Source organism: Armigeres subalbatus, chromosome 3 (genome assembly GCF_024139115.2).
Source record: "Armigeres subalbatus isolate Guangzhou_Male chromosome 3, GZ_Asu_2, whole genome shotgun sequence".
Lineage (NCBI taxonomy): Eukaryota > Metazoa > Arthropoda > Insecta > Diptera > Culicidae > Armigeres > Armigeres subalbatus.
Window position 1 is genome coordinate 105954924 of NC_085141.1, and position 27487 is coordinate 105982410.

At 44.7% G+C, this 27487-nt stretch overlaps 1 protein-coding gene across 3 annotated transcripts; it reads left to right on the forward strand.

Annotated features, from left to right (window-relative positions):
- The first annotated feature begins 106 nt into the window (after positions 1 to 106).
- On the forward strand, positions 107 to 23813 carry LOC134224008 (microtubule-associated protein futsch-like). Of its 3 annotated transcripts, XM_062703252.1 has the most exons (7): positions 107 to 3082; positions 3671 to 8447; positions 11873 to 11917; positions 12578 to 13213; positions 14149 to 19071; positions 19452 to 19504; positions 22713 to 23813. In XM_062703252.1, the coding sequence occupies exons 1-7, from the start codon at positions 488 to 490 to the stop codon at positions 22734 to 22736; spliced, it is 13053 nt and encodes a 4350-aa protein (XP_062559236.1). In that variant the 5' UTR covers positions 107 to 487; the 3' UTR covers positions 22737 to 23813. The 3 variants fall into 3 exon arrangements, with proteins under 3 accessions (XP_062559236.1, XP_062559235.1, XP_062559237.1); XM_062703251.1 differs by having other exon boundaries at positions 107 to 8447; XM_062703253.1 differs by lacking the exon at positions 12578 to 13213 and having other exon boundaries at positions 107 to 8447.
- Positions 23814 to 27487: the final 3674 nt, after the last annotated feature.

A 27487-nucleotide genomic window follows, 5' to 3' on the forward strand; every position in this document is an offset into this window, starting at 1 on the left:
CTCTGAAGCCAAGATTGTCGAAGCTAAGAAACCAGTATCGCCAGTTTCTGAACCTGATACAGTCGAAAAGGTGGAAGAGGTGATCTCTGAAGCCAAGACCTTCGAAACTAAGAAACCAGCATCGCCAGTTTCTGAACCTGATACAGTTGAAAAGGTGGAACAGGTGATCCCTGAAGTCAAGACCTTCGAAGCTAAGAAACCAGCATCGCCAGTTTCTGAACCTGATACAGTCGAAAAGGTGGAAGAGGTGATCTCTGAAGCCAAGATTGTCGAAACTAAGCAACCAGCATCGCCAGTTTCTGAGCCTGATGCAGTCGAAAAGGTGGAAGAGGTGATCTCTGAAGCCAAGACCTTCGAAACTAAGAAACCAGCATCGCCAGTTTCTGAACCTGATACAGTCGAAAAGGTGGAACAGGTGATCCCTGAAGTCAAGACCTTCGAAGCTAAGAAACCAGTATCGCCAGTTTCTGAACCTGATACAGTCGAAATGGTGGAAGAGGTGATCTTTGAAGCCAAGATTGTCGAAGCTAAGAAACCAGTATCGCCAGTTGCTGAACCTGATACAGTCGAAAAGGTGGAAGAGGTGATCTCTGAAGCCAAGACCTTCGAAACTAAGAAACCAGCATCGCCAGTTTCTGAACCTGATACAGTCGAAAAGGTGGAACAGGTGATCCCTGAAGTCAAGACCTTCGAAGCTAAGAAACCAGCATCGCCAGTTTCTGAACCTGATACAGACGAAAAGGTGGAAGAGGTGATCTCTGAAGCCAAGACCGTCGTAGCTAAGAAACCAGCATCGCCAGTTTCTGAACCTGATACAGTCGAAAAGGTAGAAGAGGTGATCTCTGAAGCCAAGACCTTCGAAGCTAAGAAACCAGCATCGCCAGTTTCTGAACCTGATACAGTCGAAAAGGTGGAAGAGATGATCTTCGAAGCCAAGACCTTCGAAGCTAAGAAAACAGCATCGCCAGTTTCTGAACCTGATACAGTCGAAAAGGTGGAAGAGGTGATCTCTGAAACCAGAACTGACAAAGCTAAAACACCAGCTTCGCCAGTTTCTGAACCTGATACAATCGAAAAAGTGGATGGAGGCAAGACCATCGAAGCTGAGAAACCAGCATCGCCAGTTTCTGAGCCTGATACAGTCGAAAATGTGGAAGAGGTGATCTCTGAAACCAGAACTGTCGAAGCTGAGCAACCAGCATCGTCAGTTGCTGAACCTGGTACAGTCGAAAAGGTGGAAGAGTTGATCTCTGAAGGCAAGACCGACGAAGCTGAGAAACCAGCATCGCCAGTTTCTGAACCTGATACAGTCGAAAAGGTGGAAGAGGTGATCTCTGAAGCCAAGACCGTCGTAGCTAAGAAACCAGCATCGCCAGTTTCTGAACCTGATACAGTCGAAAAGGAGCAAGAGGTGATCTCTGAAGACAAGACCGTCGAAGCTGAGATACCAGCATCGCCAGTTTCTGAGCCTGATACAGTCGAAAAGGTGGAAGAGGTGATCTCTGAAGCCAAGACCGACGAAGCTGAGAAACCAGCATCGCCAGTTTCTGAACCTGATACAGTCGAAAAGGTGGAAGAGGTGATCTCTGAAGCCAAGACCGTCGTAGCTAAGAAACCAGCATCGCCAGTTACTGAGCCTGATACAGTCGAAAAGGTGGAAGAGGTGATCTCTGAAACCAGAATTGTAGAGGCTGAGAAACCAGCATCGCCAGTTGCTGAACCTGATACAGTCGAAAAAGTGGAAGAGGTGATATCTGAAACCAGAACTGTCGAAGCTGAGAAACCAGCGTCGTCAGTTGCTGAACCTGATACAGTCCAAAAGGTGGAAGAGTTGATCTCTGAAGGCAAGACCGACGAAGCTGAGAAACCAGCATCGCCAGTTTCTGAACCTGATACAGTCGAAAAGGTGGAACAGGTGATCTCTGAAGCCAAGACCTACGACGCTAAGAAACCAGCATCGCCAGTTTCTGAACCTGATACAGTCGAAAAGGTGGAAGAGGTTATCCTTGAAGACAAGATCGTCGAAGATAAGAAACCAGCATCGCCAGTTTCTGAACCTGATACAGTCGAAAAGGTAGAAGAGGTGATCCCTGAAGCCAAGACCTTCGAAGCTAAGAAACCAGCATCGCCAGTTTCTGAACCTGATACAGTCGAAAAGGTGGAAGAGATGATCTTCGAAACCAAGACCTTCGAAGCTAAGAAAACAGCATCGCCAGTTTCTGAACCTGATACAGTCGAAAAGGTGGAAGAGGTGATCTCTGAAACCAGAACTGACAAAGCTAAAACACCAGCTTCGCCAGTTTCTGAACCTGATACAGTCGAAAAAGTGGAAGAGGTGATCTCTGAAGGCAAGACCGTCGAAGCTGAGAAACCAGCATCGCCAGTTTCTGAGCCTGATACAGTCGAAAATGTGGAAGAGGTGATCTCTGAAACCAGAACTGTCGAAGCTGAGAAACCAGCGTCGTCAGTTGCTGAACCTTATACAGTCGAAAAGGTGGAAGAGTTGATCTCTGAAGGCAAGACCGACGAAGCTGAGAAACCAGCATCGCCAGTTTCTGAACCTGATACAGTCGAAAAGGTGGAAGAGGTGATCTCTGAAGCCAAGACCGTCGTAGCTAAGAAACCAGCATCGCCAGTTACTGAGCCTGATACAGTCGAAAAGGTGGAAGAGGTGATCTCTGAAACCAGAACTGTAGAGGCTGAGAAACCAGCATCGCCAGTTGCTGAACCTGATACAGTCGAAAAAGTGGAAGAGGTGATCTCTGAAACCAGAACTGTCGAAGCTGAGAAACCAGCGTCGTCAGTTGCTGAACCTGATACAGTCGAAAAGGTGGAAGAGTTGATCTCTGAAGGCAAGACCGACGAAGCTGAGAAACCAGCATCGCCAGTTTCTGAACCTGATACAGTCGAAAATGTGGAAGAGGTGATCTCTGAAGCCAAGACCGTCGTGACTAAGAAACCAGCATCGCCAGTTACTGAGCCTGATACAGTCGAAAAGGTGGAAGAGGTGATCTCTGAAACCAGAACTGTAGAGGCTGAGAAACCAGCATCGCCAGTTTCTGAACCTGATACAGTCGAAAAGGTGGAAGAGGTGATCTCTGAAGCCAAGACCTACGACGCTAAGAAACCAGCATCGCCAGTTTCTGAACCTGATACAGTCGAAAAGGTGGAAGAGGTTATCCTTGAAGACAAGATCGTCGAAGATAAGAAACCAGCATCGCCAGTTTCTGAACCTGATACAGTCGAAAAGGTAGAAGAGGTGATCCCTGAAGCCAAGACCTTCGAAGCTAAGAAACCAGCATCACCAGTTCCTGAACCTGATACAGTCGAAAAGGTGGAAGAGTTGATCTCTGAAGGCAAGACCGACGAAGCTGAGAAACCAGCATCGCCAGTTTCTGAGCCTGATACAGTCGAAAAGGTGGAAGAGGTGATCTCTGAAACCAGAACTGACAAAGCTAAAACACCAGCTTCGCCAGTTTCTGAACCTGATACAGTCGAAAAAGTGGAAGAGGTGATCTATGAAGGCAAGACCGTCGAAGCTGAGAAACCAGCATCGTCAGTTTCTGAGCCTGATATAGTCGAAAATGTGGAAGAGGTGATCTCTGAAACCAGAACTGTCGAAGCTGAGAAACCAGCGTCGTCAGTTGCTGAACCTGGTACAGTAGAAAAGGTGGAAGAGGTGATCTCTGAAGCCAAGACCGTCGTAGCTAAGAAACCAACATCGCCAGTTACTGAGCCTGATACAGTCGAAAAGGTGGAAGAGGTGATCTCTGAAACCAGAACTGTAGAGGCTGAGAAACCAGCATCGCCAGTTGCTGAACCTGATACAGTCGAAAAGTTGGAAGAGATGATCTCTGAAGACAAGACCGTTGAGGCTATGAAACCAACATTGCCAGTTGCTGAACCTGAAAAGGTAGAAGAGGAAGAAACCGAGCCTGTCGGAAAGGTAGAAATCGTCTCTGAAACCAGAACTGTTGAAGTTGAGAAACCAGCATCGCCAGTCTCTGAACCTGATACAGTCGGAAAGGTGGAAGAAGTGATCTCTGAAGCCAAGACCGTCGAAGCTAAGAAACCAGCATCGCCAGTTTCTGAACCTAAAAAGGTAGAAGAGGATGAAACCGAACCTCTCGAAAAGGTAGAAGTCATCTCTGAAACCAAAACTGCCGATGCTGAGAAATCAGCATCGCCAATTGCTGAACCTGATACAGTCGAAAAGATGGAAGAGGTGATATCGGAAGCCAAGATTGTTGGAGCTGAGAAACCAGCATCGCCAGTTGCTGAACCTGATGTAGTCGAAAAGGTGGAAGAGGTGATTACTAAAGCCAAGACCATCGAAGCTAAGAAACCAGCATCGCCAGTTGCTGAACCTAAAAAGGTAGAAGAGGATGAAACAGAGCCTGTCGAGAAGGTAGAAGCCATCTCTGAAACCAAGATTGTCGAAGCTGAGAAACAAGAATCGCCAGTTGCTGGACCTGATACAGTCGGAAAGGTGGAAGAGGTGATCTCTGAAGCCAAGACCGTCGAAACTAAGAAACCAGTATCGCCAGTTGCAGAGCTTAAAAAGGTTGAAGAGGATGAAACCGAGCCTGTCGAAAAGGTAGAAGTCATCTCTGAAACCAAGATTGTCGAAGCTGAGAAACCAGCATCGCCAGTTGCTGAACCTGATACAATCGATAAGGTAAAAGAGGTTGAATCTGAGCATGTCGAAAAGGTAGAAGTCATCTCCGAAGCCAAGACTGTCGAAGCTAAGAAACCAACATCGCCAGTTTCTGAACCTGATACAGTCGAAAAGGTGGAAGAGGTGATCTCTGAAGCAACGACTGTCGAAGCTAAGAAACCAGCATCGCCAGTTACTAGACCTGATACAATAGAACATGTAGAAGAGGTTGATTCTGAGCTTTCCAAAATGGTAGAAGAGGTCGTGTCTGAAGCCAAGACTGTTGAAGCTAAGAAACCAGCCCTACCAGTTTCTGAACCTGATACAATCGAAAAAGTAAAAGAAGTTGAGTCTGAGCTTGTCAAAAAGGTAGAAGTGGTCGTTTCTGAAGCTAAGACTGCCAAAGCTGAGAAATCAGCATCAGCAGTTGCTGAATTTCATTCGGTCGAAAATCAAGAAGAGGTTGACTATGAGCTTGTTGAAAAGGTAGATATCACTTATGTAACCAAACCTAAAGAAAAACTTACAGTCGAAAAGCCAATCACTGCTGATGAAGCCAAAACGAGCGAACCTGAGAAACCAACATTGCCAGTTGCTGAATTTGAGTCAGTAGATAAGATAGATCTGGCCGTATCTGAAACTAAGTTTGAAAAAGAATCCTCTTTGGAAAAATTTGCTGAAAAATCCCTTATCAGTATGGTTACGGAGAGTGTTTCTGAAACCGATCATAGTTTTACAGATGCTAATCATGATCACGTCCATACTAAGATTATTGAAAATATTGATGACTCTTCATCTCGATTAGAAAAAGCAAACAATCTGGAAAAAAATATTGAAAATATTGCCATTACAACGACTAACGAATCGGAAATAGCCGAACAAAATATAATACATGAGACTGAATCAAGAATTGTAGAAAAATCCATAGTCGAAATGAATGAGAGTACAAGTGGAATGACCGGAACACATTACTCCACTGCACAAACTGGAATGAGTACTAATGAACAAAATATCGAAAGACAAGAATTATCAGTTGATGAATCAAAACCCATTGACGAAAATACCTTGAAGATTTTGAGACTGACGGATTCACAATTTGACGAAACGACTTTTATAACTGAAACAACAACTCTCAGGAAAATTCTTGAAGCCACTGAAAAAGTTAAGACTTCCCTCGAGTTAAGACTTAATTCTAAACAAGCGGATATATCAAATGTTGCGCAAGAGTCTGAACACGCTTTTTCCTTCGATGAAAGGCGTGATTCAGATGCGGAGCGATTAGTCAGGTCAGAGCTTTCCGCACCATCTGAGCGTTCAGATATTCTGGAAGATCTAAGGCGAGAAGAATCACGATTAGCGGATACGAGAAAGAGTTCACTTTCTGCCGTCGAAGGTTCCAATTATGACGATGATTCACCTTTACTCACGGATTTCACGACGTCTTCCATAACTTATGTGAGCGAGCGTGTTGATTCGTCTTCGCTTGATTTAATGGCGGGTGACAGCTTTGGAGATTTCCTGAAAGTCGTACCGGCGGTCGAGAAAAAAACTGAAGCCATATCTCCAAGCTCTTGCATTTCATATGCAACTACCATAAGTGAGACGATTGAATCCTTCACTCACGATGCCGACAAGTTGGTTTATACTGGAGGATCAATCCAACAGGACATACCAACTGAGTACGAGCGTTCGGTGTCATTGAGCGACAATGCTGCCTCGGATTTTTCGACCGAGTCTGCTACAAAATATAATCTGCCTTACGATACCGAATCTGACAGCCATGACGTTGCACCCGGCATACCAAAACCTCGAGATGAGCTACAGGAGATCAGAGTGGTGAAGCCAAGTAAGCTGATGTCGATCGATCCACGGCATGAGTCAGGTTCTCCGCAAAGTGACGTTACAGAATATACGGAAAGTGTATCCTATGTGGAGTCAATTATTGACAGTACAAACTATGATTGCGCCTTAAAGCAGAGAGAAAAACTGCAACATGATCAGCAACAAAAGCAAGAAGAAAAAAAGGATGTTCAGGAGAAATTGATACTAGAAGAAGGACAAACTGCTAAAGAGGAAAAAGGGAAGTTAATTTTGAAAACACATACAGCTGAAAAGAAAGAAACAACTCAGGTAAAAAAGAAGTCCAAACCTAAAGCTACGATAACAAAGATAAGTCTACAGAAGCAAACGCCTATTGAAATTTCAAAACAATCAATTAAAACCGTTGACATTAAATCTGGTTCGAAAAGTGTGGAGTACACTACAAGTACTAGTCGTACCACCACCGTGTCACGCACGTTCACTAGCACCAGAACACATGGATACATGCAATCTACGCTTTCACGGGACCAAAAGGTGTTGAAACCGTTGAATCTTACCGAGTCTACGCATTCATCTCCGGTAAAGTCTTCCCATCGCTCGACAACTTCAACAACGGTGGTACAACCATCTTTGGAAAAGCGAGCTCGATCTTCCAGGGATACTTCCGGCAGCCGAACCGACATGGCAGCTACTAAGTCCCTTCTCAAATCTGAACCAATAAGTACCAGTGCTGTGAAAAAACAAGATCCTAAGCCAGGAGTGCAAAGCACTAAGGCTACGAAAGTCTCAGTAGAACGAACTGGGAGATCGTCTTCCTCGTCAATTACGAGCAGTACCAGCCGAGTATATCGCACCAGAAAAACTACAATCGAAAGTATTGACAAACAAGAACCGATTAGAAAGGCCGATAAAGAACAAGCCAATCTGGTAACGAAGACAACCGTGAGTGCATCTAAGAGCTCAAAAGAACGCACCAACAAAAGTTTGATACCGGTAAAGGTTTCCACAGCAAAAGGTTCTCCAAAGAAGGAAACTCCATCCAGAACCAGCGCTGGCAAATCACCTGTGAAGAAACCAACCAAAACCACCATTGAGGTGCAGCCTAAGGAAACTGTGATAGTGAAGACATCTAAGGCCGCTACCATTGATATAGAGCAAATGGCAAGTGCTGCTAAGATTGGATTCGTAAAAACTGCACCACGGGTAACGAAAACCGTACACTCGTCCGGTGATTCGAAACGGGACGACACTTACCGTTGCAAGTCTGCTATGCACTACTCGTACAAAGATGCCGTCACGTTCGATCACGCTGAAATTCCGTCTTCATTGCCGTCTAGTCCGAGCCGTCTTAATAAAAGTTCCTCCAATAGTACAAATGTGCTGACCAGCGAAGTCTTCACACGTACCATCGACTCGTCGAAGTCGATTGAAGTAATATACCGTCAACCGTCGACCTCAAACGAACTAATACGGAAAATTAACGAATACCGCTACAATGACATTGACCTTACGACTGACTCTAGCTTATCGGACTCTATAGCACTGCCATCGTCATCTTCGGAGCATGAAAGCGATGTGCTTGGTAAACGCAAACGCTCGGGTAGCCCAGCCTCACCCAAACCGTACGCTACGACTTCATCAACGTCGTTGTCTACAATGGCAACTAGCCGTAAACAGGCCACTACTGCGGTCGCCAGCTCGACTAGTCAACAGAACATAAACGAGCAGAGATACCGCAAGTCGGACATATGGATGCGAACCGGTCCCCAGCCATCGGAGGTCATCCCGGTGCCACTCGACAGTGGTGATGACGAAATCTATCAGGCTTTGCATACCGTTGACCGCCGAACGGTTGCCTCCCTCGACGGTATTGTGATGGAAAGTCGCATCTCGCCGATACTCGATTTCCGGGCATCCACACCGCCACGACTGAAGTATAAGTTTGATTACGATAGTTCCCTGTTTACAGGTAAATGTTCCAACTCTCCTGCTCGCAATCTCTATGCCAAAAAGTAAAACCAAACATATACACTTTCAAATTTTAATGACATAATACTATTATAGAGACTTGCGCAGCCGTGACATGTTGTTTTTGGATATTCTCGCTACATTCAATGCATCCCGTTTTGTCTTCCGCCAACTCTCTTGTTTGATTTTATTTCATTTGGGAGCGCAATTTTCTTAAATTTTATGAAAAATGTGAAACTTTTTCAACAGAGAGCTTGTTTCGTTCTATTCCAAATTTATTGCCTAAATGTGCACCACACGATTCGCTACCATGTGTTTGTGAACCTGCCTATAGCAGTATTATGTCCAATGTCATCGGCCTTCAACAGAAAACCAGTGTGTGTTCGTTATCTGATTATTAGCACTTGATCACTCCTCCACAATCGATTTCCAGAAGCGTACGTTTCGCATAACCGATATAGTTAGAAGACAGAGCAGGAAGTCGGAGATACCATTATGCGGAACGTCCCACAATCGGGTCGTTACAGTTTCACGAGTATAATAGGAGATGAGTCTAGTAGTCAGATAATCTGATCACGTTAGCAGCCACGATATCCTATCCTAACAAGCAAAATACTCATAGCAGTCGATGTTATAACCGAACGTTCATTTTATATCACCACATGCATAGTTTGCCTTGCAACGCCATTGTTTCCGACTTTTTTGTTTGTTTTTTATTCTAGTTGATTTAATTTGCAAAACTTTTCCTTTTTTCTTTGGGTTCGAATAAACACTGACTCATTTGCTGCAGGTTAGAAATTCACAATAGCAACCCCTGCCGCTGTCAACATGTCGGACATACCGGTAATCTCCATCACTCAAGAAGGTTCTGATGATGACGTCGACGTAGACGATATGGCCAAGCTAAACATCAAAGAGGCCCTCACCGACACGGAAGATCTACTCATTGACCAGGACACGGTGCGATATCGCAAGAGTCCATCTTCTATTAAGAAAGCCGGCCACACTATGATCGATGCTATTATACCAGTCACCAATGGATCAGTAACCGATGTTGAAGACTGTACGGACTCTGAAGATGAGAACGAATCAGAGCAACCAAAATCCGCTCAGGAAGCGGACATTGCTCTGGACAGCTTTCTAGACCAAGGATATGTTGACGAAATGACCAAATCGAGCAGCAAAGGCGACAAACCGAAAACTCTAACGCGATGCTTTTCGAAGGCAACGGAATCAGATTTGTTACAGGTGTTCGCCGAAGGAGCCAATGCTTTGACTGACTGTGAAGATTGCGACCTATCAGATGACGACGATTCCTTGGGAAAGATATCCATTCCGGACTGTCCGGAAGATATTTTGACGAAAGATACCGACAAAGGGGCGGTGGATATACACAATTCGATGAAACGAAAACAGGAGAAGCATACGCACCATAAACAGGAGGCCATCGACGAAAGTACGTCTGAGTCAGAGAATGATTGCAAGGTGCGTCACAGAAGAGGTCATCGTAGGTCAGAAGAACGTCCTCGTTCAGACTATGAAAACTTCTCGCTTTCCGACGATGACATGGCAGGAGCGTGTGCCAAACAATCCAATAGACAATCGGTGTTGTTCGATGCGGAAGAGTTTGTCATGGAAGGAAGCGATGCTGAAGAGGACCGAACGCAAACCTTCCCAGAAATCAATATAACATTTGTGTCCGAAGTGCCAGATACGCCATCGGAGTGTGCCGGAGCGAAGAGACCATCCAGTTTGTTGGTGGCTGCTCCTAACGCGGACGAAGCGTTGACAGATGTAGAGAATTTGGATTCTTCCGATAGTGAAGATGAAAAGAGAACGATCGGCAAGCGTTTGATGCCACGCGCCGTGGTGCGGCATGGAAAAGCTACTGGTGGTGGAACTACCGATGTCGAAGACTTTAACGATAGCGACGAGAATGACAACGATGAACTGGACCAAAAGATAGTAGTTGGACAGGAATTTCTGCCTTCACCGGTACGAGAGATTGCAATTCTTAGTCAGGCCTTGTCCGGAGAGTATAAACAAAACGTGATGCCATTGAATCAAGGTTTGCTAATGGTTAAAACACCCGACATGGAGCAGGCTCTAACGGATGTCGAGGATATGTCTGACGCGGAGGATACTGGAGAGCTGTACGACAGCTCCAAATATACCATAGAGTCACTTCCCGAAGTGGAGATCGGTGACGTTTATTCCAGTGATAACACGTGTGCCAAAACGGCAAAACTTGCAGTGATGAGCCCGGCACAAGAACCGACGACCGATACGGAGGATCTGTTCGTTGAGCGAAGCACTCCCAGCAGTGCAACTGGAAGCGAATTGAGACGACGGCGTAAGCCGAAACACAGCACGACGACCGCCAGCTCTTGTCAGCAGTTCAGGGGTAGAAAGTTTTTGGATATGAAGATGGAAGCAACTGCTGCTGCTACCACGGATGTCGAGGACATGTATTTGAGTGACGACGCCAAAGGTTGTGGCTTTGTGCCTTCGAAACAGCGTCGGGCCACAATTCAATTCAGTGGTTTGACCGCATCAACGAACGACGGTGGTGCAAAGACCGATGTAGAATTTTTGTCCGGAGATGAGCTCGTGAGCGAAAATCGCGGTGTACATTCACCACAGTTGCACTTCGATGGGTATTCTTCGGTCATCAGAGCAAAAGAGCGCAACGGCCTGACGAAAGATGGCGGGCTAATGGATGGGTTTGCAATCCCGTTGATACAGAAGATATCGTCCGGGCTCGATACGCATAACTGCAATACAGACAGCGAGGACATACAGGACGTGTCCGATGACGACGAACACATGGATGGCAGTTACTCGCGAGCGCAGACGGCAACTCCATACGAGCTGACACGGGCTCTGGATGAAAGCGCAGGAAGTGAAATTCACGAGTCGAACGCTCGCGTTAAAGGAGTACTGCTGGATGTCAAGGGGATGATTGGTGGAGATCAGCAGGAGATGCATACCGACGTGGAGTTCCTAGATGATGACGCTGGAAACGGTGTTGAGCACCAAGCGTAAAGGGGCAGGTCTGGAGAGACGGGTTTCGTGTTATTTCAGCTACGGTATGGTATGGTAGAGTTTGTTATGTTTTCTTTTTTTAGGCCAAGCAGTGTTGATTATTTGATTTGATTATCCACTCGGTTGGTATGCGTGACTTTAGAGCTTGGATGTTTATATAGGTAATGGCTTTCATTTTATTAATTTTTTTTCTACATACTTACAAAATCATATGTTCCAATTTCTTAATCATCTACTTTAGTATTATATTATACTCGTTGAAACGCTAATCAAGTTCCAATTTAGGCATAAGAACTTTCAGAATCCCTTAGTCGACCATTATAACACTGTTGAAGACATACTTTTATCGTTGTGCTTTTGTTCCTCTAATTTGTATTCCAGATGACAAACAAGAAGAAGAAACACAAGCATCCGCAAACTTCGAAGGTTAGTATGATGGTTCGTTCTCTGCCGTCTCCATCATTTCTTCGTGTTTGTTTCTTCAAAATGTTGATATTTCTGGTCTCCTCCACTCTTATTATTTTCAATCAGCTCTAAATCTATTTCCTAACTAGCACACCTACACCACAGCACACATACTCACATACACATGTAAAGAATAAAAAAACAAATCTCACACTCACACATCGAATTCATCGAAGCGCTGAGCGCGAGTTTTTCTCTGAGTTAAACTGATTCTGGTTGCGCGAAGACTCGGTGCTTGTTTGTTTAGCGATGTCCATTCGAAACAGGTTGCTACTGCTAAAGCGTCCACTCCGTAGATGCTACTTATTTTTTTGGATTTTGTATTTGGGTATCTAGAAATGCTAATTTTGAAGCTCGAAGAAATAAGCGAAACTGTATTGCAATTGCCAACGCTCCCATATTTCATTAAACGCGATCATTTTTTCATTGTCTCATCTCATTACCTCATTGACTCTCTCATGCTCTCGTATTACTGAGACAAGCGCAGAGTTATCATGAAACATCATCAATTCTATCAACCTAGGCCGATTAATCGCTCTAGCCCACGAATCCTAGAGTTCCGCCCATACTATGATGCTTTCAATGATAACTGTTTTTTCCTAAATCCCTCTCTCATTTCAGGCGAAGAGTATCTTATTTTAGTACAATCGGAAGCTAGTAATTTAGTCGATAGCATATTGGAGCAGAGTGTATCGATCGTCAATAACTCCCAAATGCAGCCGGACGTTGCGATCGACACGCAGGCTCAGTCGGAGAGCGAACAGTACGCAATCCGCAGCGATATCCTATCGTCTAACGAAGCCGATCTTGTCGTTAAGTCGCCAACCATAGAATCTATGTCAGGCAAGTCTTTCGATGATAACATTAGTAACCCCGACTGTGACAGTAGCGATGCCAACCAGCACCAGCTAGTGAATATGGCTGGTGTTCTGCCCCCATCCTCTTCTGGTGAGGCCACAGACGGCACCACTAGGCCAACAGGATTCGCTGCTAAAGAACCTGTTGGTGGTGATGGTGTCGTCATCGATGATCAAGAGCGCCGAGCGAGCAAAATAGAACGACGCTTCGAGCGATTGTCGTCCGAGATCGAACCGGAAGCGTTGCTGGATAAAAATCGCGAATATGATGAAGCCATTGCTCAGATCAAAGATGAAGTTTCAATGCTGCAGAGTGAATTTTCAAAAATGAGCTGGGACGAAAGTATGTCCGCTACAACCGGTGATTTCGGTTCCAGTACTCCCGATAACGATCTACAAGGTAGCGAATAGTAGAACACGCGATTTCTTGGCAACTAAAGCACAATATTCAGATACAATGACGGTGAAAACGCGCAATGTAGCAAACTAAATGGATGTAGAAAAGCACGATACGATGTCTGCTTGTTGTCAAATTCCGCTCACTGGAATTCAAATAAGTGTAACAAACGTCCATAAAGCTTGCCGCATCTGTTTCCTTATGGCAAACAGTTCCAAGTAATCAATAAGCTTTCTTTCCATTCGAATAACTAAGATACAGCCTGTGTTCGCAAATCAATCCTATTTTGTAGAGTTTTCTATCGGGAATGATATTCAATCATGGGTTCGTATAATACTAATAAGCCGTTTCTAACTTACGAAAGATACTGGGCTTTGCTGACCCATAAACTGTAAATCCGATCAATATTCTAATCTAAAAAATCCCTCTCTTGGCCTTGTAAAGTTTGACCCAATATGAAGCTTATGGTTACTTGGGTTGCATTCTAACTCAACAATCTAAAACTAGAATTTCGTTTCTACAAAAGCATGTCAGTCTCTTCGTTCTTTCGGTTCCGTTTCATTATATTGATTTGCCACACACTTTGCATACGAAACAATATACCAAATATTAACATAAGCATTGGAGCTCCATTTTCGAAAACCTCACTGAATTGGCACTAAATCTCAAGATACGTTTCGCTTTTTCTCTGATCAAAACAGTAAAATTAATCCTACTAACGGTTCTTAACAAGTCCGTGATCGGAAAATCTGTATCTCATTAACCAACCAGAATCAGAACTCATCGGTCTGTTTTGTACGTTTTCGTTTTTCAATATGATTTCCATTCCTTTCGACTGCCACGACTAATCCCGAAAACCAAAAGCAACCAACGATATCAACTCATTCTTTTCCGTCCGTAACCTTAACACGCTTTTTTCACCGCTTTTATTCTTATAGAAACAGATACGCAACCACAAACAGAAATTAGCATTCCAAAGCCAACGCCACGATCGCAATCTAACCTCGCTGCTGAAGCTGATGCCTCTGCTGTAACCACTAGTGTCACTACTACCACCACCACTACAGCTGCTACTAGCTCTGCTGCTGCTGTTGCATCCTCACTAACAAAATCCGCTCTTGCTAGCAAGCCCACGGAAGAAGCTTCCATCGTGGACACCGCCACTGATCACGACAGACCCGCTGGTCTATCAGGAGATGCTAGCGAGTTGTCGAGTAGCCAGGAACCACTCCCCGTTCCACGACCTCGCACCAGCATCTCGTCACGTACGGATACTCAGACGCGTTCGAGTATCATCGAGTCCTTCGATCATCCGGAAGACTCCATCGAGCAGTATCCCGAACCGTTGAGTCAGCGGCAGGAATCAGTGGCCTCTGAAGATTTTTCCGGCGCAGCCCAAAAGGATTCGGGAGAGTTCGAAACCAGCGAAGATGAGCTTCCCGAGACTAAATTCTACATCGGTGAACGAAGTTCTGACATAATCACACGGACCTCATCCGAAAAACGCTCAGACTATGCTTTCGATAACATTGGTTACGAATACTCCCAGGACTCCGGCGCAGATGACGAACCACAGTTAGACCAGTTCAAAGCCTATCGCGAAAAAGTTGCTCAAGAAGATTCATTCACTCTCAAGCAGCTCCAGGAGGTTGAGAGTGGCACTGATTTGGATCAAGAAATCAAAGCCGAGGTAATAGAAGTTATCGAAGGAATAGCTGAACCAAAAGTTTTCGAGCTGGATCTTGAAAAATCGTTTGATGCTCCTCGACAACCCGTAGTCCATTCACCAATCAAACCACAAGTCGCTAAGCTTGTTGCAAGTGCCAAGCCTTTTGCAGTAGAATCAACCGATACAAAGAATCTCCCTCAACCAGAACTTACCGCCTCATCTGAGATAATCAAGCGCACATTCGATGAACTAACCATCGAAAAAACCCTTGAAGAAGTCAAAGAATCTCTGGATGCTGTACACGAAGAACTAATTGAATCTGTAGTCGACGGAAAACTTATTAAACAATCCCCATCCGAGTTCGAATTCAAAGTGTTACCTTCCAGCAAGTACTCGCAAGATCCAATCTACGAGACACAACAGGAGGAAATGGTTGCCCCTACTACCTCCGCTACAGTAGTCTTTGCGGAAACAGTAACCACAACAACCATCGTCTCCGAACCGATCATGTTAACCGAAACCAAGGCCGAATCCTTTGAACAGAAAACATCCGATCCGGAATCCAAAGAAATATCATTCGAATCGGCTAGGCCGGATGCCCCAACGCCGATCTCGTCGGACAGTTCCTTCGCCAAGCTGGATATCTCACCGCGAATGCGCAAACCGCCGCACCACCCCAAAGGAACCCGCTGGTCCGCAACTGACATCGACAGCTCGGGCGAGAGCCACTACCAAAGTTTCGAGCAAACCACGGACAGCAGCCGCCCGCAGTCGTCCGACGTCGACAACCTGATCCAGCAGTACGCATCATCCGAATACGAAACCGCTCTGGATGCGTCGATCATTCCCGCGTCAACCGAGTTCCACAGTGCCGCCAGCACTCTCAATTCGTTCAACGTCAGCTCGCACGACAGTATGAAAAGTTTCGACTCCGAAAGCTCCGGAAACTTAGCGAGTATCGAGTCCGAGGCTACGGAAACGCTAGTCCCGTCCACCATGGACATTGATTTCGACTCGTCGGACGCAGCTGCACTAATCCACGACGATTCGGAAGACGACCTTCGCGAAAAACTTCTTTTGGACGACAAGGACGAGCTCTCTGCCGTGTCTGTCGCCATTCCGGTGGCAATGAAACGATCACAGGAAATGCACTTCACGGCCGACTTGAAGGACGAAGTAATGCAAGACACACAAGAAGTGTTCCAACTGCAAGAAGACGTTGAAAGAATAGCGCAAGAGCAATCGGAGAAACTCAGCTCAAGCATAGGGCACGCATTGGATCTGATGGAATCCATGAAGGCATCCAGTTTGGAAGATGTCAAAACAGAATGCATCGACGACATTAAGCTCGGAACGAGCCTGGAAGATGGAAGCATCCTGTCGATCAGCCTTTCGAGTGCTTCAAACTTGGAAACGATCATGGAAAACCTTCCAGAGAAAGGTGCCGAAAGCCTACCCACACATATGGAAATCGGGTTGGATGCAATCACGCCGATTGTCGGCACGGAAATGATCGGTGACATTACACTGACTTCCACGGTCGTCCAGGAGGGTGACGTAAACTTCCTGAACACACAAGCTACAACGGAAACAGTGGTGGCAGAGGAAACCTCAAAGAAACGCGGTCATAAGCGCACAGAAAGCACTATCTCCGGCCAGCTGATGTCGGAGATTGCAGCAGAAGCACGGGAATCACTGGATTCTCAAGAAGAATCCGTTTCACTGGAAGCGTCCAAGCAGTCCAGCTTGGAACGTGACGATACTAGGGAGGAATCTTCCGATTCGGATTACGATCGGTACGAATCGGAATACTCTCGCTCATTCCGTGCTCCACTAATTCAGTCGCAGAAGAAAAAGAAAGACAAACTAAACGATGGCTTTGAGATGGAAGTGGACCACGATAGACGTAATTCATTCTCACCTTCTAGTTCGGTTATCGAAACCATTGTAGAGGATGTTCATGCAGAGATCGAACAAGAAGACGAGGTTCAGCAGCTTATGGAATTCAAGGAGGAGAAACTACGGGAATATAAGCAAACTTCTGCTACGAGTATTCCGGATATACAAGTGACGGACGATGTTCAAATGGATGAGTTGGAAGAAGAAGAGGCAGGAGCATCGTACTCAACAAAAACAATGCAGCGGGAGACTAGCGACCCTAAGATTCAGTACGCTAAACAAGAAGAGTTCAAGATAAGTGAGGAACAGTATCAAGAGATGATTGAGCAAAAGTACAAGTCGAAGATGGCTGACATTACTACCAAGTTTGATTTTGAGGGTGAAGCTGGGGATGATTCAGCTGGATCGGATTCATTTGAAATGTTAGAGCAGCCGGATATTTCGGACGAGTTTGTAATAGTTGAGGAAGTGGCTCGTGAAGCACACGAGTGCGACATGGAGGGAAAGAGCGTATCGATTAAACAAATAAAGATGGAGAAGAAACACGACGAAGATGTGGAAAAGATACTAGTGAAGTCTGCTCCAGCGCACACAAATGCTGGTTCGATGTACGCGAATATGCGAGAGGATATGATGTACACGTTTGAGGATAGTCCTCCGACGGGCAGCGATGAAGTTGACCCCAACGGAGTGACTGGAGATTTGTTGAACAATGGATTTCCACTGGAGGAGAGCAAGCGTTGGGTTGAAATGCAATTAGCGGAAACACAAAATTACCGCTATCCATACGATGAACGGTTGGAGGACATTAAAGAGGAAGATACGGACTTCGAGGTTGGTAGCAGCCGAATAGGAAGCATCAAAGATTCGTTCTCGAGCACACCGGACTACGACATGCTGGCGAAGAGATTAGCTTCGCGTGGAGGAGAACACGACGATATTTCAATGAGCAGTTTGCAAGAATTTGAGAATTTGGAACACGTAATATCTTTGGAGAATCGAAAGATGCAACAAGGTTCTCAAGATTCTTTAAGTAATGGAAGCTTCACAAAGCGTTTCCTGGCACGAGGCGGTCATGGAGACGACATCAGTCTATCCAGCTTGAAGGAATTCGAAGGACTGGAGACTGCTTGTTTGGAAGCGCACCTCATAGAAATAAAGGCTAAAGAAGAAGCCGCCTTATTGCTGTCACGATCGGATGAATCTAACAAGTCGGACAGATCGAATGGTGCCAAAAGAAGCCCACCAACAAATGGAACAGTAGTCAGGGCGACTACAAGCAGCACTACGGTAACTACTGGACCAGAGACTGTTGCGAAGGTTGAAGTTAAAACCGTAACTACAGAAATGAGTAAAGATTCACTGTCAACTACGACTACTGCAACTACGGTCACAACTATTTCACATGAAAGCCAAATCAGACATGCTCTGGAAGAGGAAGATACATCACACCTGTTAACGGTTTCCAGTGACAGCCTGGATGGTACGCGTCTACAGAGGCAGACCATCAGCAGGGAAACTCTACCTTCGGCACATTCTAGCAGTGACAGTTTGGAGCTTAACAACAAGAACAACATTGACGTTATGACCAGCAGTATTGATTCGATTGAATTTTCACGTGCCGGAGCGATGACTACCCGTTCGTCAAGATCGGATTCGATCGAGCAGATGGCATTGCAACAACCTCAACGAAGTGACAGCACAGACTCGATCGAGATGCACCACGCAGTGATGTCCAGAGCTAGTGAGACTAAGCGCGATTCATTGGATTCTCTACCGTACAGCATTGAGAACAAGAGCGCCTCCGGCAGTCCCACCAAACCGGCAACTGGGCAACGCATTACAACGGAAAGTGTAATAATCGCCGGAACAAGCACGGTCAGCTACCAACAGGGAGGTATGACCAAGGACATCTCCGTGGATTCGCTAACCGGGCAGGATGCATTTTTGACCAGTACGGAAAGTCTGGAGACCAGCTCGACGGCAACGAACGCAACCTACCAGAACGAAACCGATTCGCAGATGTCGTCGAGCGTGACGAGCTGCGGTTCGATAACGATGGTCGAAGGTGACATCGAAGGCTTCGGGCTGCAGGAAAGTGTAACCTTCAAAAGCAGCAGTAGCAGCAGCAGCACCATAGTTATGGCAAGCTCAAGCAGTATTCAACAGCAACAGCAGCAACAACAAACGATTCGAAGCAGCACATCATCGACCAGTGCGGGCACATCTACCAGCGTCAGGAGAGAATTTCCGCTATCGGAAATCGAACTGTTAAGTAGACAAATGTATCCAGGTTAGATTACGCAAACTTAATACTATTCGCCTCAATTGTTTTATATTCCAATATCTATAAACATGTTACCTCTTCAGTTAAGCGCATATAGGGGAAAAAATCATAAACTCGAAGCCCAATTGTTTGTTTATGCTCAGCGTTGTTAATGCAACTTGTTTCCGAGTCGAAATGGAGCTCACCAGAACGTTTAGTTTATTTATGTTTTGTATTTGTTATAATTTGATCAACACCAGCTTTTACAGAAGTCATGCATGCCGAATATTTTAATCTTTTTAGAGAGTGCTAGGTTTTGTTATTTGTAAATATTTAGTTACAATAAGTACGCACTTGGAAAGCACATAGATCAAAAGAACCTAAACCGCTGCTGTTCTTATTTGCAGGGGACTTGGCATTCGATGACGCTAAGGAGTCCGCCAAGGAGAAACTACAAAGCGTAAGTTGATGGAGTAAACGTCACGTTGTCAATTTCATGAGCAGTATAATTTGGTGAGATTGAGTACGCTCATCCGGCTTTCATAATCCGACGACTCGTTAGGAAGAGGTCAGAATAGACGCTACCGCGACTCTCTACATATCGATGTTCTATATCTCGATATCTCTCCCTATGTCAATGGTTTTCTCGGTCCCAAAACATGTTTGCTGGGGCTTAGCAGCCATCCCTGCTTGATCTGTCTACACATTTCCACAGCTGAGCTGTCATTGATCATGTCTGGTGCCGGTGCACTTGAATTACGCATGTTGTTGATCGTTTTGAAGAAATTCCGTGCGTCATTTCTGGCAAAGCTTCCTTCTGCCTCCAAGAGTACGTTTTCGTTGTACCCCCGTTTCTTACGCCGGTGGAGTTTTTTTTTCTGCTCCCCTTAGTTCTTTAAATCGTTCTCCATTTTGGCCACTAGCATTCGGCTGCTGGCTTGGATTTTTCATCTGTCGCTCTTTTGCACTCCACATCAAAACAGCCTTTCCGTTAGTTTCCTTGAGCGGTTCCAAGTACCTCATTGGCTATTGAATTGGCCACGTCGTGGAATTATTGCTATATTGCGTTCAAATTGTATCCAGTTGGATGTTCTTTCATTCTTTCGTCCATCTTATGAGCTCCACATCGCCCTCGCCCGACAGTCGCTGTATGTTCAGCTGCATGGTTCTTTCACGCCTAGAACCGGTGATGCTGGACAGCCTTGCGCGAATCTTACTTCTTCTTACTTTTTGACGTCAGGATTTCAATGAAAATATTAAGGACGTAGTTGAAAAAATACCACGATGGCAGCCAGTATGGCACCAGTCCGCTAATGGCACTTCTCCACCACTCCCTCAACCCTACCGTCGAAGTTCAATATTCAAATAACTAACCTATTCATAGTTTATGAATTTACTTCCCGTCATAATTGTTTATTCCTTCATTAGATCCTATGTACTTCGGCTCAAACTTTGGGATAAATCAGCAGTTTCGTGCCAATTTAATGTCCCTTCGCGGTTTTTAATGATCTTCACTTCTTCTCACAGCGTAATTAAAATCAAGTTTTTACACATTTTCCGCACAGCAGCAACTCGAAATGTTGATGGAATGATTATCCAAATTCGCTTTTTGGATTAAATCACTTGTTTGAAGAAAAAACTTAAAACTAATCGCGATTCTTGCCCGAAGAAAAGATCAAAAGTATGATCGCAGAGCCAATGTAAACACCGGCACCGGTAGCAGCAGACTGATAGTTAGGGTGGGTAAAAAAATAGCCACGCTCAATCGATTCTTATTCCATATTCTGGGTGTCCTCCGATGGTGTGAGCTGGTTTGGATAGGGGCTATTTGGTCGTTTTAGGTTTGTATGAATTTTGTGTGTGGCGCTTGCCCTGGTTCATTTCATTTAATTATTTTACATCTAAACAGATAACACTGTATCTACAATTTGACGCCACAATATACGGTTCGAGGTCGCATCTCTCAATCCTCGAATACGCCCTACGCTCGCCAAGTCGTTTTGTACCTGGTCGTCCCACCTCGTTCGCTGCGCTTCAAGCCGTCCCGTACCTGCCGGATCAGAAGCGAACACAATATTTGCAGGGTTGCTGTACGGCATTCTTGCAACATGCTCTGCCCATCGTACCCTTCCAGCTTTAGCTACCTTCTGGATACTGGATTCGCCGTAGAGCTGAGCGAGCTTGTGGTTCATTCTTCGCCGCCACAGACTGTCACACCAAGCATCCGTCTCTCAAATACTCCTAGTGCCTGCAAGTCCTCCTCGAGCATTGTCCATGTTTCATGTCCGTAGAGGACTACCGGTCTTATCAGCGTTTTGTACATGACACATTTGGTGCGGTGGTGAATCTTTTTTTACCGCAGTTTCTTTTGGAGCCCGTAGTAGGCTCGAATTCCACAGATGATGCGCCTTCGTATTTCACGACTAACATTGTTATCAGCCGTTAGCAAGGACCCAAGGTAGACAAATTCCTCGACCACCTTGAAGGTATCCCCATCTAGTGTTACACTGCTTCCCAGGCGGGCCCTGTCGCGCTCGGTTCCGCCACAAGCATGTATTTTGTCTTCGATGCATTCACCACCAGTCCAACCTTTGATGTTTCACTTTTCAGGCGGGTGTACAGTTCTGCCACCTTTGGAAATGTTCGGCCGACAATGTCCATGTCATCCGCGAAACAAATAAATTGACTGGATCTATTGAAAATCGTACCCCGGCTGTTACACCCGGCTCTCCGTATGACACCTTGTAGCGCAATGTTGAACAACAGGCACGAAAGTCCATCACCTTGTCTTAGTCCCCGGCACGATTCGAACGAACTGGAGTGTTCGCCCGAAATCTGCACACAGTTTTGCACAACATCCATCGTTGCTTTGATCAGTCAGGTAAACTGTTCTCGTCCATAATTTTCTATAGCTCTACGCAGTCTATCCTGTCGTATGCAGCCTTGAATTTAATGAACAGATGGTGCATTGGGACCTGGTATTCACGGCATTTTTAAAGGATTTGCCGTACAGTAAAGATCAGGTCCGTTGTCGAACGGCCGTCAACGAAGCCAGCTTGATAACTTCCCACGAACTCATTCACTAATAGTGACAGACGACGGAAGATGATCTGGGATATCACTTTGTAGCCGGCATTAAGGATGGCGATTGCTCGAAAGTTCTCACACTCCAGCTTGTCGCCTTTCTTGTAGATGGTGCATATAACCTTCCTTCCACTCCTCCGGTAGCTGTTCAGTTTTCCAGATTCTGACTATCAGTTTGTGCAGGCAAGTGGCCAGCTTTTCCGGACGCATCTTGATGAGCTCCGCTCCGATACCATCCTTACCAGCTGCTTTATTGGTCTTTAGCTGTTGGATGGCATCCTTAAATTCCCTCAAGGTGGGGGCTGGTTGACTTCCATTGTCTGCTGATCGGACGTAGTCAACTCCTCCGCTGCCTTGACTTTCACTGCCTGTACTCTCAGCGCCATTTAAATATTCTTCGTAGTGCTGCTTCAACCTTTCGATCACCACACGTTCTTCCGTCACGGTGTCTCAACAACAAAGAAAATGACTGTATTCCGAAAATAGATGAAAGCGAATGAAATTGACAATAATTTGATAATTGATAAAAATTATGCACCATAGTTTATTTTAATAATTCTTATTTATAATAATATTTATTTCAGAAAACGACTGAAAAGGAGGACTAAACGACAACACTTCGATCGAACTGCGTACGTGGAGATCAGCTGATATGATTTCCATCCGCTTTATATACATACACATACACATACACACAGCAGTAAACAGCAACCAAAGGCATCCTTTTTCCCATATATTTAATAATACTTTTACTAACGAAACAAGCAAAATTGCAGCAAATCATACTGAATCTAATAACAAACTTATTGTAATTGAGAAAAGAATTAAAAATCTGCGGAATAATCGAGGAAAAAACATTGTAAAGCTTAGCTCAATTTTTGTTGATTCCCAAACTGCTAACAGAAATTAACTAAAGAAACAATTCGCAGACAACATCCAGACTGCAAGTAATCGTTCTAGCTAAGAGTCTAGAAAGCAGCAGGAAACCTACAGACGAACAAACGATTGTAATGAGTAATCAGCAAATTCAACCAGAGACACACTAGTAGAGGAACGAAGCGAACAGAACTAAAACGTGTATGCTAATCGTCGGACGACTGGGTAATGCAAAAACCGCGATTCCGAATCCAAACGGCAGAACTAAAATGTTTTCACGATAAAACTTATTACAAATATTTATCGAACTTATGCAAATATTGCTTTTTGTGACACAGTCAAGGAAAGATTAGGAAAGGAAAGAAAATATCATTGGAGTTATTTTATACTTTGCATCACTGTTTGATTTCAAGGTAATTGAAAAAATAAATTTCATGTCTTGTGATTAAAATTACTATCTTAATCAATTGAGCGACTAAAATTCCAAACAAGAAAGAATAATAAGAAAAGAAACAACTTTTTAAGGTTTTTTTATTTTTGGATGTTGATAGACAACAACTAATCCAAGCTGATATTTAGTAAAGTAAAGCAGATAAAACATAAAATATGATAAACAATGCGAAACGCAGTGAAAAATAAAAAAACACGCAAATGTGAAAGAACAACACCTCTAGTAAACCAAGTATTTTACATGATATTTAAGATACACAAAAAAAAACAAAAATAACAAAAAAAGCAAAGTAATAATTATATTGACTCGATGTAAAATTTGCGAAACTATCAAATAAACGCTTAATAAAAAATTTAAATGGTCGTATTGTTTATAAATAATATCACAAAAATGTATAATTAACGAAATTATCAAATAAATGTCGCACCGCAATTCATTAGTTTTTGGAAAACATTCTACTGGGCTACAAAATCCCAGTGATTTGACGATAACTCTCCTCAGAAAACCATCCAATTCAATAAGACAAATAATTTTATGCCAAACAGCATTATTCCATATGGGTGGGAAGCCCAGTTGTTGTATGTCAGGGTCTAGCAATGAAGTTTCACAAACAAGAAAATTAAATCATTTTCATATATATATACTTGACCTGAATGCCGCCGTGGCTAAGTTTCGAAAGGTGACATCAAGATCTTCATGGGCGACTTCAATGCGAATATCGGCTTCGACAACACGTACTATGAGCGTGTCATGGCACGTCATGGTCTTGGAGAGATGAGTGAAAACGGTGAGCTATTTGCAGAATTCTGTGGCAATAATGATATGTTGATCGATTGGAGGATCGCTCATTCCCCATCGACCAGTGCATAAAGTCTCGCGAGTCTCTCGTGATGGACAAACTTAAAATCAAATCGACGCATCAGCCGAAAATGGAGACGGATTCTTCTTGATGTCCAGAATAAACGCAGCGCTGACCATCACCTTCTAATTGGCGAGATCCGATCACGCATCGCTCGGATACAGCGGCGGGAGGAGAGTCTCGTGCGGCGATTCAACACACGCCGTCTTCTGTGTCGTTCGTTGAAGAACTTGTAACTCGGACAACAGATGTTCCGGAAGTTGGCAGGGCCGACTGGATGCAGGACGTCTTGATGAAGGTCCCAAAAAAGGGATCTCACTGTGTGCGACAATATATTTGACAGATACGTACGGCCGTCTTCAGTGTCTCGTACTTGACTCGACTTGTGCAAAGTTATCCCAAATCAGAAACAGGAGTAAATGGACACGACCCTCCGAGGGCCGCAGGCAGGATTCCGCCCCGTTAGATCATGTGTGGACCAAATTCCAAGAGTCCATCTTTTCGGTATTCATTGACTACGAAAAAGCTTTCGATCACCTGAACCACGAAAATCTCTGGGCGCCCTTAGACGTAAGGAAGTTACAGACAAAATTGTCGACCTCATTCGAAGCGCAGTTCGAAGCTTTTAAGTACAGAGTGCTGCATAGCGGAGTTTTGTCTGACCTCATCCAGGTAGTCGATGAAGTGAGGCAAGCATAAGAATATATCCTGTCTCCGCTACTGTTCTTCATCGCAATCGACGAAATCATAGTGGGTGTGATCGACCGTGTACCAAACCGTGGACTGCTCTAGCAACCTATCACTATGAATGGAGCATCTAAACGACTTAGATTTGACTGATGATATTGCTGTGCTAGCGTAACGCCGTCCTGACAAGCAGAGTAAGCTAAACGACCTGACCGAACGCTTCTTTACGGCGGAACGTCAACAAGACCAACTCGTTGGATGTCAACACGATCAACCTCTCCAACTATACGGTAGCCAGGCAAGCAGTGGAGAAGGTCGAAAACTTTCAATATATTGACAGCCAATTAGCGTTAGACGGCGGAACCAAGATCAATACAGGAGCTCGGATCAAGAAGGCTAAGACTGCTTTTGCGAGCTTACGAAATATGGAAATATGGAGATCAAATCAGAATATTCAACGCATCAAATTTCGAATATTCAACTCTAACGTGAAATCTGTGTTGCTAACACCAATGAGACTTGGTGTGTATCAGCAGAGATCACGCAGAAACGACAAGTATCCATCAACCAATGTCTACGTTTTATAATTCGGGCCTGGTGACCTCACATCTGGATCTCGAATGTTTAGCTACAACGACGATGCCATCAAAACTGATATCAACAGAAATTCGTGAGAGTAAATGGGGGTAGGTCGGTCAGAGCGAAAGAGCGGAGACAAAATCTGCAAGCAAGCTCTGGACTAGAATGATTCAAGTCAAGACTAATGCTAGCAGCCGCCCGGAATGGAGATCTTTTACGTTAGCCCTATGATCCCCTGAGGGTGCTCAGAGCACAAGAGTGAGTGAGTCACTCTATTTTCTGCGGAACGGTACATTCTGGGGTATAGTTTTCTAGGGAATGGTTTTCTGGGGAAAAGTATTTGTCATCTGGGAAGGGGCGTCCAACATAGCTCTGTTTCGCATAAATTCCAATCTCACGCTTGCACGGTCGACCGGCAGCGTTGTTTATCTGACATCAGCAAGGGTGAGAAGGCGCGACTTGTGGGACTTGCCTAAGATGAGTTGAGGTTTGGCTCTAGGCTCTGTTAAAATTATATAAAAAGCTACATGATAGCGCAAGCAGACCGCACAATAGCAACCGTGTACCACTCGAAGCGCATAAACCTAGTCATAGTGTCAGACAACGGCCCCAGACAAGACAGTAGATTTGCGAAACTAGTTACCGCTCAGCTTTTGAGACGAGCAGACGACAGGGCGTGGATTCTCTACCATAAATGGCTCTAACGTCGTACAACCTCGGATCCATCAACATCGGAACAATCCCGAACCACACGAAACTCAACGCGCTCCGAACCTTTATCAGCAGCCACAGCCTCGATATCGTTGTAAGACTGTATTTTCGCTAGGGACACCTATTGTCGATTCAGGGTCGTTTCAATATAGATGGCTCCAGAAAGAATTAAAATTGGAATACGGAAGAACTTCCCTTTAAAAAAAATGGCCAAAGTGGACCAAACACGACTAAGATGGGAGAACAAGCAGGGCTCAGCATAAAAATTAAGTAAACGTGAGCTATTTACATTTCATTCATGGTTTTACTTTAATTATCATTATTAAGGAAGGAGAAAGGAAAGAGGTAGGGTTACACACCTTTATAAATTTATACCATTGTTGAATTCTTGCTCGCTGTGGCATAATCCAAGCCAGAAGAATGGCTAACTGCGACGGATCTTCGACGAACCATGCCGAGGCTTTGCTTCAAACCTTCGTCGTTCTGGATGGAGATGCCCTCGTGGCCGGTGCTTCCTTCTAGTGGCGTGATAAACAGCCTACCGGAACCGAAATTCGGCGGGCCTTCTCTTCGTGGTTCCCAACGATTAAGGTTCGGCCAGAAACCCTCCGCATCAGCGATCGGATGGCGACGATATTGGATCGGGATCCCACTTTAGCTCAACTTCACCAAACACAACGAGCTCGTTCTCTCCGGCGGAGTTCCCTAGACCGGAATCGATTCACTTCGGGATGCTTTACTACACAGTCGTATCGTTTGAAAATGGCTTCGCGTTCACTGCCCGGAGGAAAGAAAACTTTTACAATTAGGCACAACCGTAGCGAATGAAAAACGTTCACCTAATAGAGAGCGTCCGTCTCGATGACAGCGGCTTTTAAAGGGGTTCGTCTTTCCTGGTATAGGATTTTCTTGGTTGACAGTCGTAGTCAACAGTGGCGTTATGGTGTAACGGTGTGTGGTAAAAAGGGATGTAGGGGTGTTCAATGGGGTTGGGGAAGGATTGTTTCGATATTTATTTATTTTTTTAAATTAATTTTTTTTCAGTTCACGGATCCATAATTTTCATGCAATAGCCAAAATAATAGTACTAATAATAATAGAAATAATAAAAAAGAGTAATAATAATAGAAAATAAAATAAAATGAATAATATAAAAAAATATCGGATTAAACGGGAAAAAACTATGTACAACATAT

Excerpts from the sequence above, each read along its gene's own strand:
- LOC134224008 (XM_062703251.1), top strand. The coding sequence starts at position 488 with ATGGTGGAAGAGGTGATCTTTGAAGCCAAGATTGTCGAAGCTAAGAAA. Across the intron at positions 11,918-12,577 it reads AGCATCCGCAAACTTCGAAG|GCGAAGAGTATCTTATTTTA; the intron begins GTTAGTATGATG and ends CTCTCATTTCAG. Across the intron at positions 19,072-19,451 it reads AAGTAGACAAATGTATCCAG|GGGACTTGGCATTCGATGAC; the intron begins GTTAGATTACGC and ends TCTTATTTGCAG.